Genomic DNA, 14,408 nt, shown 5'->3' with positions numbered 1-14,408 from the left:
CAGGCGCCAAACCGCTGAGCCACCCAGGGATCCCCCAATACGGCACGGTTTTAAATACCGTTTCCCATAAACGAAGGCTGCTATGAAAGCATCCCCCAAAATGTGGGAAAACCCACCTGGAGGGTTTGTTGTTTTTGTTTTAAACCCAGGCTCTCTACGTGCAACAGGGCTGCTGTAATTGAGAATCCGTTCAGGTTCACGTGATAGAAGTAAACCCTCAGTTTTCAAAGTGGCTATAAATTTGAATGCTAAATTTTATTCAAAATTGAAGTCAGTTTGTACTTCAGGGAGCAATTTTTTTTAAATGAAATATAGGAGCGCAAGAGCTTGGGTATGTTCAACCATAGAAATCAAATGGTTGGTTGGTGTCTTTTCACTCAGATGCCAAATCTTTCTTGCTGCAGTATTTGGCACGCATACAGAATTCCATGCATTGAGTTAGTCTTTTTCTTCTAATCAGTTCTGGTCTTTCTGGAGAGGGTGGAGACAGTGATTATACACAACTTTAAACACACACACACACAGTCTTCCCGCACTGTCCTCCCCCGGCCCCCCATGGCAACCTCCAGGACTGCAGAGATGCTCAGGGTGCTCTTAAAAATCTTTCTCATGTCAGTTGTCATTTATATCGAGTTCGTAAAATAAGATTAAGCTTTTTGGCATCGCCAAACAAAAGCAAATACGATTTCTGTTTGCAATTCTATCCTTTACCCACCCTGCTGTGCAGGGTCCAGCGGACTGTGAGATAAGCAGTGGAGGTCTGGCGAGAGCAGGAAGAGGCACTGCAGAAATCCTGCCAGCTCCACCTCCCGCCTCCTGAGCCCTCTCGCTGAAAAGCCATCAAACTGCCCCACAAGAACCTCGTGGCTTTAGCCGCACGTCCAGGAATTGTGCAAGTAGCGACACACTGATTTGACGGTGCAAATAAGAGTGGAAAAAAGGGCACTCTGTTTCATCGATTTTATCTATTCCGTGAAGGACCACAGAGCTCTTCTTAAAGACCTTGGTCTGGAAAAACATACGGTTCAGGGGGAACTGAAAATGTATGTGTATTTGGTTAAAAAAACCCAAAGAGCTGGGCCGCTCCGAGTGAACGCACGGCGCCCGAACGGCACGTCTGCGTTGGCCTCCCCTGCCTTCTGCTGGGCCGCTGCGGAAGGGGCACAGCAAGCTGGCGGCCCGCTACTGAAGTCGGGGCGTCACTGCCCGACCAGACGCGTGCTCTAGGCCCCACACCTGTCAGTGCTGCGTCACCGGCGACCCTGGGCTAACCCTGGAGGAAAGGTCACGAGCATCCGAGAGGGGACAGAAGGGTGGGTACGGGAACAAACAAGTCCCCAGTTTCCCTGACGATTTCTTTTTTAGTTTTATTTATTTTTTTAAGGGTTTTTTTTTTTTTTTTTTTTTTATTCATTCATGAGAGACACAGAGACAGAGAGAGGCAGAGACACAGAAGCAGGCTCCATGCAGGGAGCCCGACGTGGGACTCGATCCCGGGTCTCCAGGATCACGCCCTGGGCCGAAGGGACGTGCTCAACCGCTGAGCCCCGCAGGCGTCTGTCCCAGATGATTTCTAACGGCCTCGCATCCTACCCACGCCACAGCCAGGGAGAGGATATCTGACATTGTGTCCATGTTGCCTTTTCAAAGAGGATCTCAGAGGCCAGGAGAGACGGGTCCCTTAGGACAGCAGCGAGGGAGCCTGAGTGCCAGCCCCACCTGGTCAAAACGCAGGTGCGCTCCTCACGCAGCGGGGGTAGAAGGGGGGGCCACGCACCGCACCGTCCGCGGTGACGGAGCTCAGTGCCTCGGGCAGGAACCACATGACCCAACAATCATGAAGACCCGCGTGAAAGGTCTCCCTGCGGCAGCGCCTCCGTGCAGTTCGTACAGAAAGGAGGAGCGGTGGGGTGACAGCTAAGAACGGGCTGAACTTGACCCGGCTGAAAACCATACGGCTGGCTGGGTCATAGTCTGCGTCCAGTCTCTTTGGCTGTGAGAATGAGAATGGAACAGACCTGAGACAGGGGCTGTGTGTGGCTCAAAGTCAGTCTTCCCTTTATATACCCTTTCTACCAAACCCAAAGTTCCTACTTTCCCGATCAGGTCATACTCTTGCTTGTAAGTAAAAAATGCTGCTTTGCTTATGAACAACTGGAAGTACAAACAACAGAACAGAAAATTATCATCGAAATACAAATTTTACATTTTCCTTTTTTTTTTTTTCCAGAATTTTACATTTTCATCTTTGAGCGTAAAGTAGGTAACCAGCCATACAGGCCATTCGTCCTTCGCGAGGCATTTAGGCACAAAGATTAAAAGTTCTAAAGCCACGAGCCTGGGGACTGATCTGCATTCTTTCACTACCTGGCTCTGTCGTCCTGGGAAAATCACTTTCCCTTGGTTCAATGATGCGCCATTCCAATTCCACAGAGAAATTCCAGAGTTTTATAGCAGGTTCACTAACCTGTTGGCGACCCTCCACACTCTAACACTCTGGTCCTACCTCCGTGATGGTACTGCCTGTACGCACACTACGGGTTACGTAGACGTGTGTGTTTACGTGCCCGTGAGTACACAGGCAGAGGGAGAAGCAGGCTCCATGCAGGGTGCGTGCATGGAGGTGCATGCGTGTGTGTGCATGGAGGTGCGTGTGTGTGCATGGAGGTGCATGCGTGTGTGTGCATGGAGGTGCGTGTGTGTGCATGGAGGTGCATGCGTGTGTGTGCATGGAGGTATGTGTGTGTGCATGGAGGTGCGTGCGTGTGTGCGCGTGGAGGTGCGTGCGTGCGTGTGTGTGCGTGGAGGTGCATGCGTGTGTGTGCACACACATCAGTGTTTCTCTCCATTTCAGAGTCCTAGTTGCCCCAGCATCTCCAACACAAGGCTTGGCACAAAGGAGGGCCTCCATACGTGCTCACTGACTGAAGGGGTACGTGAATGAATACAATAGGAAGAGACAGGGTTTCCCTTTTAAAAAGTCAGGTGGATCCAAATCACGGCCAGTCACCAAGGGGGAATAAGTGAAAGGGACAAGCTGGGTCCACCGGGTCGTCGGTGGGGAGGCTCTGTGCCGTACCTGGAGACTGGCCATTACTGGAAGTTAGCGATGACCAGTGCTTTCTCCCAAATCACAAAATTTAGCACTAGATCTATCGGGTGAGGAGCGGGGGAATCACTCTTTAGCAGTCCAAAAGGTGCCAGCCTTTTGGAAGAAAGGTTTGGTTAGAGGAAATGCCCCAAGGACCACAGCTTACATTACAGCAAGTCGCATTTACCATCAGGTTCAAAGAGAATAAATTAGAATCAGAATTTCATCCTATGCCTCAACAATGGGCCATTTTCTCTTCTCAAAGGAAATACTCTGCATTAGTCCCCCTAAAAAACACCACCTTCAAATCTTATACATTATTTAGTGAATTCTTTTGGGGGGGGAAAGTCTCCAAAAAGAAAATAAAGAGTCTTACTTGGTCAAGGGGAAAAAGAAAACTGGAAACAAAGAAAGGCTAAGTGATTTACCCCATGGCATACTTGTCTTCTGATATATAGAACTAGAAAATTAAATCTTAAAGGTCACAGTTGCGGTCAGCAGACTCTCCTGCTTTATAAAATAAATACCGCCAAAGTGAGCCTTGAAAAGATCGAGGCAGGAGGGAGATGGGGCCACATCAGCATTTAACATAGGTAAAAGAGAAGATGTGCCATTTAAAATAGAGCCTCATAAGGCGCGACACTGCTGTAAATAGGCCCAGTTCAAATGAGATTCCTCCTTTATATAAGGTTTGTATATTCAACTCATGTTTGCAGCAATGTGTGTGTTTGTGTGCGTGAGGATAACCAGAACCTACACTGTTTAAAATAAGCATAATTCAGATAAGGTGGCAGCTGTACGATGGACTAAGAAATGTATTTTTAAATCTTGTAAATTAAAACTTGTCCCCTTTCTTGATTATCTTGACTTTGAGGAACATATTGTGTAATTTCAGGGGCCGGGACAGTGATGAATCAAACATCTTAGAAACCTTTGAAATGCTGATGTATTTGTGGTTGAGGACTCAGTTTTTTTTTCTTAACCACCATATGTTTCAAACCCAAACAATCTCTGCCATGCATCAGCTGGACTTTGGGGTTTTATCAAAAATGTGAGTTATTTCAGCCTGATTGGTGGGAAACTCACTTAATTCCACAAGATGACTAACGCTCCGACATAATAAACTCATTAAAAAGCAAAGAAAAACATATCTCCATCCCCACTCCTAAACTAACACTTCTGACAGAAGAATTTTTTTTTTTAATCTCCAAAAGGTCAACTAAAAGAATATTCATTTTTTAACATGGGAACTGGTGAAATTAGGTACTGTGACATTCCTCCCCTGAATTTTCTTTCTAATGAAAAGGGGGAAGTTGGAAAGGAATTGGGGGATGGCCTTAAATTTCAGAATGAACAAAAAAAGACAGTAAAGGACAAAACCTAAAGGACGGGGCTGGCGATGTCAAAAGGCGCCACCACGCGGTGCGCTGGGGGAAGCGCAGCCTCCTGTGCTCAGGCGCAGGCCGTCTGGGGGACCTCCGCAGGGAGAGGGCACCTGTCACCTCCAAGGCTGGCCTGGCACGACTGCCCGCGGGAAGCCCAACAACCCGGGGTGGGCCAGGGGCGTTCAGCAGCAGCAGGGAGTCACGGTTTCCAAAACCTGGGTAAGTTACGTCAATACCAGTGTAAGGAGCCACATCAGAATCGTGATCTAAGCCTTCTGATTGAAAACCCAAATGCCGATGATGCCTCAGTGTGACTTCCGCTGGACACAGACCTAGAAGTGACGTCCAAAGATCGCCTGTGACAGTTTGAGGTCAAAGGGTATTTCTTCTAAATTGCATGAGAGATTTGTAAGCTTTGTTTTTTAAAAGGACAACTACTTTGTACTACTCTTATCATTTTTATAAATGTGCATATATACGTACATTCACACACATATCTGTGCCTGTAGTAAAAAACCTATGCTTGCTGAGAAAATTTGAAAAATACACACGAGGGGGAAAACGAAAATCTCTTAAAATCCACTTAAAGATGTCTTTATTTCCTCTCTCTTTCCTTTGTTTATATGCAGATTTTTTATGAAATTGGGCTCATTCTCTAGTTAAATGCTTAAGTCAGTATTCAACTACAGAAATAGAGTTTTATATAGAAAGATGAACTTTCTCAACACTAGAAGGGGAGTGAGTGTACCCGAGCCGCGAGCAGCAGGGTTAACTGAAGGCTTCCAGGCAAGTGTTTCAGAGGTGCTACTCCTCTGGTGCTTGCTCCCTCCAGGAAAGGTCCAAATAGCTGGCAGGATGGAAAGCGAACGTGGGTTTACCCCTGGCTCTGCCCACAGGTGCTGCGAGACCCTCAGGGACGCTGTTCCTCTCCTCAAGGGAGGCGGCCACCGGCCTCCTGCCTGACTTAGAACGTCGTCGGGAAGAGTCCATGAAAGGCCGGCCGTGCAAACCCTCGGCAACTCACCCCCTTACCCGCATGCTCCCCGAGGTGCGCGGTGCTCCCCAAGGCGGTGGGTTCCTACCAAGCACTCCCACCGTGCTTGTCTAGAATTGAGGGTATAGCTCTCTCTTTCCAAAAACGGGACGGTAGTGTGACTTCCCTGGAATGGTTTCTATTTATCTGTAAGGATCCAACGCAGAACTTCCCCCTCCTGGAGGCCCCCGACTGCCTTGCTACCCTGGTTTATGTCTAAAAATGCGCCTCAAAAAAAATAAAAAAAAAAATAAATAAAATAAAATAAAATAAAATAAAATAAAATAAAATAAAATAAAAAAATAAATAAAAATGCACCTCCTCTCTTCATTCCAGTAGTGTTCCTCCCATCGGACCTGAGGTAATTAATTGCATTCCCCCAACACCGCCACCCTCTAGATTTTGGAGCTCGCTATGTCACTTCGTGTTTGTCTGAATCCCATTGTCCTTCCCGGTTGATCCAGGGCATCTCCCCATTGTTACCTGATTATACGGGTAACTAATTCCCAAACAAAATTTCTAGTTACTCCTCATTGGGATTTTTTTTTTTTCTATGGTTATGCCATTCCTAATGCCATGTCTCTGTCACTTCTGGGCTCCCTGTTTCGATCCTTCCCATATAACTGTACCTTTCTTATCAATCAGTCCCAACTGGTAAGCTTCTTCTGCTGGGTTTCCAAAATGCTAGCCTATAAGTAAGGCTTTATTTGGTAAGCCAAACTATCCATTTAGTTTTTTTCCACAACTAACCCTGGGTGAGGCCGCTCATGCCCAATCTTGCTGAGCTTTTTTGAGCTCTCGGTCGTGTTTAAATAAAAATTCCTTTTGTCTCTTTTGGGTAGAACTCCTTAGGTGCAACAATAAGCCCAAGGCAGCGGGGCGCCCACACGCCCACACATGCCCCAGCACAAGGTGCCCTCACCCAGGCCAGGCCACCTGGAGTAGTTTATTACACCTAACAGAGTCGGGGTGGAAGCATCAACCGAGTCGACATCCCTCAAGTTGTAAATAGTAAATTATCTAAGTCAACTCACTAGAGATTCTCTAAAGAAATGTTTTCAAAACTAAACAAACAGAAAAAACTTTCAATCAGCTTGACTCCCTTCTTTCTCTATCAACTTACTTTTACCCCATTCCATTGGCCCCACCCCCCCTTCCTGCATCAATTTGGATTCCTTTCCTGGGTTTGGGAAGGGCAGGAAGAGGGAAGAGCAGGAGATTATCAAAATGCAAATGGAAGCAACAAAGATAAACAGAGTAAAAGGGATTAAAAAAGACATTCCTGTGTGAGGCCGATCAGAGTAGGAGTAAACTAAGACAAAATGATCAGAAGACTAGCTCTTGTTTTGTTTCCCTATGAAGGGGGCAAAAACACCCCACACTGCATGTTGTACTCGTTTTGCTTAACTAATAACAGCGTGTCAACGCACATATTGTCTAATAATCTGTACTCTTGGGCCTTTTCCCTCAATTTACATTCTTCCAAACAGCCCCACCCCTCAGCACCGTGTCCTTGCTCGTGACGCTGTCCTAGTTCTTCAAGGCTTGGTTCAAACCTCCTATGACCCATAAGGTTATCCCTGACTGCTCCACCCCACTGACCTCTCCCTTCTGAAAAATCACCAAGCAGCTGCTGCTTGCTGGTTACTCCTCCCAACTAGATGAGATGCTTCCCCAGGACAGGAAGCAGGTCCCACCCGCAATTAAAGTATCTTTCCCTGGGACCGGCTGGGACTGATAGGACTGATGGGTCTCTACGTGCATCGGACAGACATTATCCACTAATACACGAATGCTACACCTGCCACTGAACACGAGGGTCCTGTGGCCACTGCTCTTGTTGTGAAGCATAACTGCTACTCATTTGTCTGGCCAAGAAACTAGGTCCGGTGGAGGGTAACCATGGTTCTTTAGCTAATCCACCTGGAGAGGCCATCCAGGAGTGGTAGTCAGAGCCCAGCACAAGGCCAAAACCCATGTCAACGATTCCCACGATGCTGAGCTGTCCAGGGCTCCAAAGGGGGTTTTCCGGTCACAGAGTGCTCCTCTGCCGGAACACAGAATCATCCCGCCCATTGTATAAACTTGCTTTTTCTTTTTCGAGGTACAGAATGGCATCATCTCAGTAACACCCACCACCACTGGGGAACTGAAGAGTCTCAGTAATTAACCATCAAGGCTCAGTGATGGTACATTGCAGAGAAGAGCAGCTATACATATGCAAATCGTCATTATTCATCATGAACACTCAGGATAGAAACACTTTTAGCATCTTTTCACGCTCTTAAAAAAAACATTTCAAAGAAAGAAAATTACTTACTGCCTTCCCACGTACAATGCAAAAGATTCAAAGCCCCTTCCACCCTCTTCCAGTGTGCCAGATGAAAGAACGCATATGCTATCGCTTCACTGTCCCCTCGCTTCAGGATATGTTCTGGGGGTAGGATTAAGCTTTTCATTTCTAGTAGGTACTGAAATAAAAAAGGCAGGAGACAGATGCATTAAAACACAGTAATTTGGAATTCAATATTGAGAACAGAGGCTGATTTCCCTAAAGCCACCGCTCATAAGCATTTCTTCAAACCTGCAACCTTGTTGGTACATTTGAAGGCAACTGCTAAAACACCCAGTGACCCGAGGTTTGCTACCAGTTGGCCTTGCGCTAGAGTCCTACCGGCCAGACCAGGGGCTTTCAGGGTAAGATACTCTAATCAACGAGACACATCTAGATCCAACAGCAAAAAGGAAAATTTAGAAGACATAATAAGCTGGTATAATTTCGTAACCAGAAATGACATAAAAATGGACACATGAAGGTTAAGAAGTCCTATGACTAAACCAACTATACCAGAGAGACTTGGGACTCACTAGTACTGCCCATTATTTTTTTTCTATCCAGATTTACCAAGGAGAGGGACTTGGTCCTGTGAAAAGAGCCATTCCTTGCTGTTCGGACGCTGGAGGGAAGAGACGTGAGCACATGAAGACCCCATGGAGAGGAGCAGGACAGACCCCAAACTATACTGTTCTTTTAGATCCTCTCCCCAAAGACTGAAGAGTCCTCAGCTTAGGCCTCTTCATTCCTATCCTCTACGAGGGAGGTGGGAGCACAGGGCCAGAATGGGTTCGCTGGCGTTTACTACAGAATAGAGAGGGAAGGAAATTCGGGGTGGGATTCTATATTTGCAAACGTAACCTTCTTTAAGCTGGCTGGCTTCTCCCCGGGCCTCGCTCCTCACCCACTCACACATTCGCCCCACCACCAGCCACCTCATCACATCCATCCAAGCACCTCCGTGAAGATGGAGATTAGAGACGATGGAGGCATGTGTTGAGCTAAAATGGGACAAACACAGCAGAAGGAAGCACCATGGGAAGAGATGTTCACAAATTTTAATGTCCGAAACAACTGCCTGAGGATTTATCTGTCCGTGGAATTTATGAAAGAGGGGGACGAATGGAAGAATCCGGATACACAGAACGGAGACCACGACACACCTCTCAGTGTTGGGTTATCATCGCACTGTGGACTGACGGGCTTGGGGCACTCTGAGGATAGCTGCCTGCGAGCTTGCCCTCCTGCAGGGTGCACTGCCAGGCCGCGCCAGGACCGCACTCCGGCCTCTTGGTTCAGCAAAGGGAACTTTTCTCACTCTGGGTCTCTTGCCTGACAAAATTCTCTAAGCCTCAGGCCTCAAATCAGTAAGAGCCAAAAAAGTGAGCGAGCCTATCCAGGGTGCAGCAGAGAAGAGGGATGCGGCCACCACACCCGGTGGTGGGGTGGGGGAGGCGGGGACTAGAAGACCCTCCTTTGATAGAAAGGCCTCCATGGGAAGACCTCGTCCCCAAGGTGCCTGTGACATTGATGGGAACTCCTCAAGCATGGGTTCCGAGGGAACTTTCTGGTCATATGTTTTTTTGAATTCCACAAGTCACTGCCTTCCTCCTTCATCTTGTTCTTTTTTTTTTTTTTTTTTTTTAAGATTTTATTTATTTAATAATGAGAAACAGAGAGAGAGGCAGAGGCACAGGCAGAGGGAGAGGCAGGCTCCATGCAGGGAACCGGACATGGCACTCGATCCCGGGTCTCCAGGATCAGGCCCTGGGCCAAAGGCTGCGCTAAACTGCTGAGCCACCCAGGCTGCCCCCTTCATCTTGTTCTAAAGCAGTGCAGAACAAAAAAATCTTATGGGAAATGTGATACTTTTCAGTTACCTAGTAATCCAACCAGCACTACAGTTATAATGAATAGCAACCATAATATAAATATAAAGGTGAATTTTATGTTCAGAGTGATTTGGCTATCCTCTCGTGATCATGCTACCTTAATCGAAGCTGCTAATGCGGCATGTTGCCCATGATGATCTTTAAAGACTCCAAGGCAGTAAGTCTTGAGAAAGACAATATAATCTGCCAAGTGCTATAAATTGTATTAATTAATTGTTTCAGAGTAAGAGAAGAAAAATCATCTGGTTACTCTTACTAATCATCAGGAGAACAAAGGAAAGGGACATTTTCTTGTCTACTAAGAGCCCTAGAGTTAGACTTCATTTCTGAGTCTCTAACATTTATTTATAGTTACCCCGCCTACCAAATAGTCAATTTTTAAAGGACGAACGTGCTGTATGAACTCTGAAACAAACTAAATATGAAAACCATTAGTGCATGTGTCCCAGGTATATAGAAACTTCTTCAAGTCCCTAAGAATAAGATGGTGGCTGAAAGAAAAGTATAACCTACCAAGTCCTTTTATTTCTGTGATGAGGAGAGTCTTTCAAAGTCACTTCATTAAGCATCTGTAAGAGAACTCTTCCCTTGGCCTACGGAAGCTTCAGGAATAGGGGCCTCTGAGAAGAAGTGGGCCTGGTAGCCATCCACACTTGAGGGTAGACTTGAAACAGAGGGGGTGGGGCAGAGAAAACGTGTTTGCAGGTAGGGGAGATAATTACCTATATAATTTTATAATTACAATAGATATAATAGATCTGCATTATCCAATATGGTAGCCTCTACCACACATGACTCTTTGAATTAAAATCAATTAAAACCTAATAAAATTAAAGACTCAGTTTCTCAGTCCCACTAGCCATATTTCAAGTCCTCAGGTGAGGCACGTAGTTAAGGACTACTATACTGGACAATGCAGAGGCATTTCTGTTATCACAGAAAGTTCTATAGGACAGCACTCCTGCAGACGATGGAAGTTTCCAATCTTCAAGTAACTAAAACACTTTTTAACATGAAAAAACGTTAGATGGGGCGCCTGGGTGGCTCGGTGGTTGAACGTCTCCCTTCAACTCAGGGTGTGATCCCAGGGTCCTGGGATCGAATCCTGCATCAGGCTCCCCGCAGGGGGCTTGCTTCTCCCTCTCCCTATGTCTATGCTTCTCTGTCTCTCATGAATAAATAAATAAAAATCTTAAAAAAAAAAAAAAAAGAAAAATGTTAGAGACGTAAGTATAGCACTGATTGAAAATACACAATATGGCAAAAAGCTACAATCAATGTAATAAAACAGGAATTCATTTAAAAGCCTTGCTGGCCACCAGGGCATCTAAATATACTTGGAAAATAGTACACACGTGCGTGAGACAGATGGTTTACTCAGCTTGCAAACTGAATGTGCTGCATATGGCTTCAAGGACACCATCGTCCACAGCCCTAAAATCAGGCCATGAGGTAATGCTCTGTTTTTCCTCTAAGCTGCCTCTCAGCTCTTTGTGTACATGTACTTTTCACACGTTGCCTTATATTAGCTGTTATCTGCGTCTTTCCCCTCCGCTGAATCGTAAGATCCTCAAGAGCATGAATCTCGCTTCCTAAGAAGGCTCTCAAAATGAGCATCCTTGCTCTAGTCAGCCTCAGGAGGCCAACCAAAGCAACTCACCAAGGACACTTGGTTGCCTCCTCACTGAGTCTGCTTGATGGCAGAAATAGGTTATGCCTATAAAGGAGATTTATAAGCCGGTATAGTTCCAAACAAAATGTTGGCTCTAACCAGATGATGAAGGCTAATAACAACAATGTGTTATGTTTTTGGCCAGGCTTAAAAATGGCTGGCAAGATCAGTTCTCAACATGTGCAACGTTTAAATTAGAAAGGCATGGAACAACATTTCACATCTTACTTGTCAAGAGAAAAATAAATGGAAGAGGGCAGATCCCTATCCACAAGTATGCAGAAATCAATTAGAATAACTGTAGCTCGCAAATCAGGGAACACTCTCTGCCTGTCTGTAATAATTACTTGGCTTCTATTAGCTAAGCCAGCATTCTGTGCTATCTTGCCTGCTACCCTGCCTCTCACTTCCTTCCAGATTCTCAAATCACACTGATCTTGAAGTATATAGGCGTCTCAAGGTTTCGGAAGCAACTTTCAAAATCTATTTGTCAGAATCTGGTTCCTTATGTCCATAGGAACACACGTCAGAACAGAGAAAGAGGAGCCGAGTAGTGCCTTCTTCTGGACGTATGTAAGCAGAGGCTGACCGTCCATCAGGAGAGAGCTGGCCTGTCAGAGGCCACCCCAGGGGACCGCTCAGTTCTCTTCCTGGAGGGGGGGGGGGTTAAAATTCTATAATAATTTGAGTGAAAATGATCCCAAAGTTAGCCTTCACATAGATATTCATGTCCAGGAATTAATTCATACTCTTTTGGGGGGATTTTCGGTATCAACAACAGATGTCATATGAAAATCATTAGAAAAAAATGGGAACAAATGAGTAAGTACAGGTTAGTTTAGCACATGTACCTAAATTTACTTAAATTTAGGTAAATTTTAGCACATTTAGATGATGGCTATCAGGGTGTTCCCCAAAAATCAGGTAGCGAAATATTAGCATGACAAAAAAGTTCATGATATATTACCAAATGAAGAGAAAGTAAGTGTACCATACAGATTATGACTTGGGTCATTAAAAACAGATATGTAGACATTGAAACTTTGGAAAGTCCCGGATCAAATGTTAATGGTGGTTAAATATTTGATTTTATAGGAGATTAATTTCTTTTGTGCTTTTTTCCTAAGTTTCCTGTAATAAGTCATTTTTATTTCTCTCAATAAATGTATATATGCACACATGTATGTGTATATATAAGACAAAACTATTTTCTAGACTTGCACCAAAAACAAAAAACCGACTACCCAAATGAAAAAAAAAAACAAAAAACAAAACAGAGACAGCAACTTTTATGTGTTTACAGTGCTTTGCTACAACTGGGTATCTGAAAGAGGCTGGAAGCTCAGAATGGATGCTTTAAAAATATCTATCGGTAAGGAATTCAGGGGATAAAATCAGTCCTATTTTGGAAGATAAGCTATATATTTTGAGTCTCCATGTTGCCTATTCTCTGGACTCAGTAAGACATACATTGGAATAGGACAAAAATACCACAAGTGACCATGGTTCTGCTGAGGCCTGCTGTGATGGGGAATGAAGGGCACTGCTGACCTGCCCCTCCCCTCATGACCCTCTGTCATTTGGACCCACTGTTTGAAGCCCAGCCCTACTGTTCCACTCTGAGACCTTGGACAAGTTCATTTCTTTCAACCTCAGCCCGTTCATCTGTTGGAATAAAAAATATACACGTCTCGCCAACTTTAACTGTTGAAGACTATGTAGGATGACAAACGTAAAGCACTCATAGAGCACCTGGCGCATACGTGTTCACTAAATAGCCATTATTTTTACTAACCAAAAAAGGGAATGTTTATAGTACTGCGGAGATAATTTGTGTTGTGTGTGTACGTCCCACAGATAGCTGAATCTGTTTTTAGGTAAAATACTTGAGCAATTTTACAGTAGTGACAGGTCAGCTGGAAAGAACCGCTACTGGGGGGTCACTAACCAATCTGGAAACGAGCACAACGCAAAGCTGAACGGCCAAATTACGCCTGGAGATCTGCAGTACTACTCGGGGCCTCCTCACAAGGTAACCGCTGCTTGCTGGTCCACTGAGCTATTCCTCAGTTACTCTGCTTCCTTCAAAAAACATAGGAATGTCCACAGGGCATCCCAGGAAAAGATTTGGTAGGGCTCAGAGTGTACTCTAATGACCACCTATGGCAGCCCCCACGGTATACCTTAAGGACATCTCAAGGGCATGGACATGGATTGGTCGGGCCCCTATCTCAATGATCCCTAGTCTTTGTAGTAGTAGTAGTAGTAGTAGTAGTAGTAGTAGTAGTAGTAGTAGTGTGTGTACAGACAATAAAGTTCAACATGATGACTGCCTCAGTAAGAGGTATATACAGCTGACCCTTGAACAATAGGGGTATGAATTGTGTGGGCCCACTAACGTGCAGATTTTTGAAAAGATTTATTCATTTATTTGAGAGAGAGAGAGAGAGAGCGAGAACTCAGCAAGGAAGGACAGATGGAGAGGGAGAATGGATATCAAGCAGACTCTGCGTTGAGCACAGAGCCTGACACAGGGCTCGATCTCAGAACCCTGAGATTAGGACCTGAGCTGAAACCAAGAGTCGGACGCTTAAATGACCAACCACCCAAGCCCCCCCCCCCAGATTGTTTTTCAACAAATGCAGTACAGTACTATAAACGTATCTTCCCTTATGATTTTAACATTCTTCCCCCTCCTTACTTCATGGTAAGAATATAGTGTGTAACACATATAACATACAAAATATGCATTAATCGACTTTATGTCATCGGTAAGTCTTCTAGTTAACAGTAGTAGGCTATTAGTAAAGTTTTTAGGGAGTCAAAAGTTATAGATGATCTTCAACTGTGTGGGGAGGTTGGCATCCTTAACCCCTGCATTGTTCAAGGGTCAACTTGACTTAGTACTAAGGAAGCAAATGAGGGGTGCTCTCTCTCAGAAGGTTTCACAGAAAGAGGGAAGTGGGAGCCAGTCTTAGGAAATAAATTAATTCGCCTACA

At 45.1% G+C, this 14,408-nt stretch overlaps 1 protein-coding gene across 15 annotated transcripts in view; it reads right to left on the bottom strand.

Annotated features, from left to right (window-relative positions):
* ST7 (suppression of tumorigenicity 7) overlaps positions 1-14,408 on the bottom strand; it is a 241,122-nt gene that overhangs the window by 11,850 nt on the left and 214,864 nt on the right. For 12 of the 15 annotated variants that reach the window (XR_003143234.3, XM_025464753.3, XM_025464750.3 and 9 more), the window contains one exon: positions 7,830-7,980. The exons of the other annotated variants lie outside the window; for them this stretch is intronic. Coding sequence is in view for 11 of the 12 variants with exons in the window: in XM_025464753.3 (XP_025320538.1) it covers positions 7,830-7,980 (151 nt within the window). In the remaining variant the exon portion in view is untranslated. The remainder of the gene's footprint in view (positions 1-7,829; positions 7,981-14,408) is intronic. 15 annotated transcript variants of the gene reach the window in all.

The sequence above is a fragment of the Canis lupus genome, chromosome 14 (assembly GCF_003254725.2).
Source record: "Canis lupus dingo isolate Sandy chromosome 14, ASM325472v2, whole genome shotgun sequence".
Classification (NCBI taxonomy): domain Eukaryota; kingdom Metazoa; phylum Chordata; class Mammalia; order Carnivora; family Canidae; genus Canis; species Canis lupus.
This window is presented reverse-complemented; position numbering and strand designations above follow the sequence as displayed.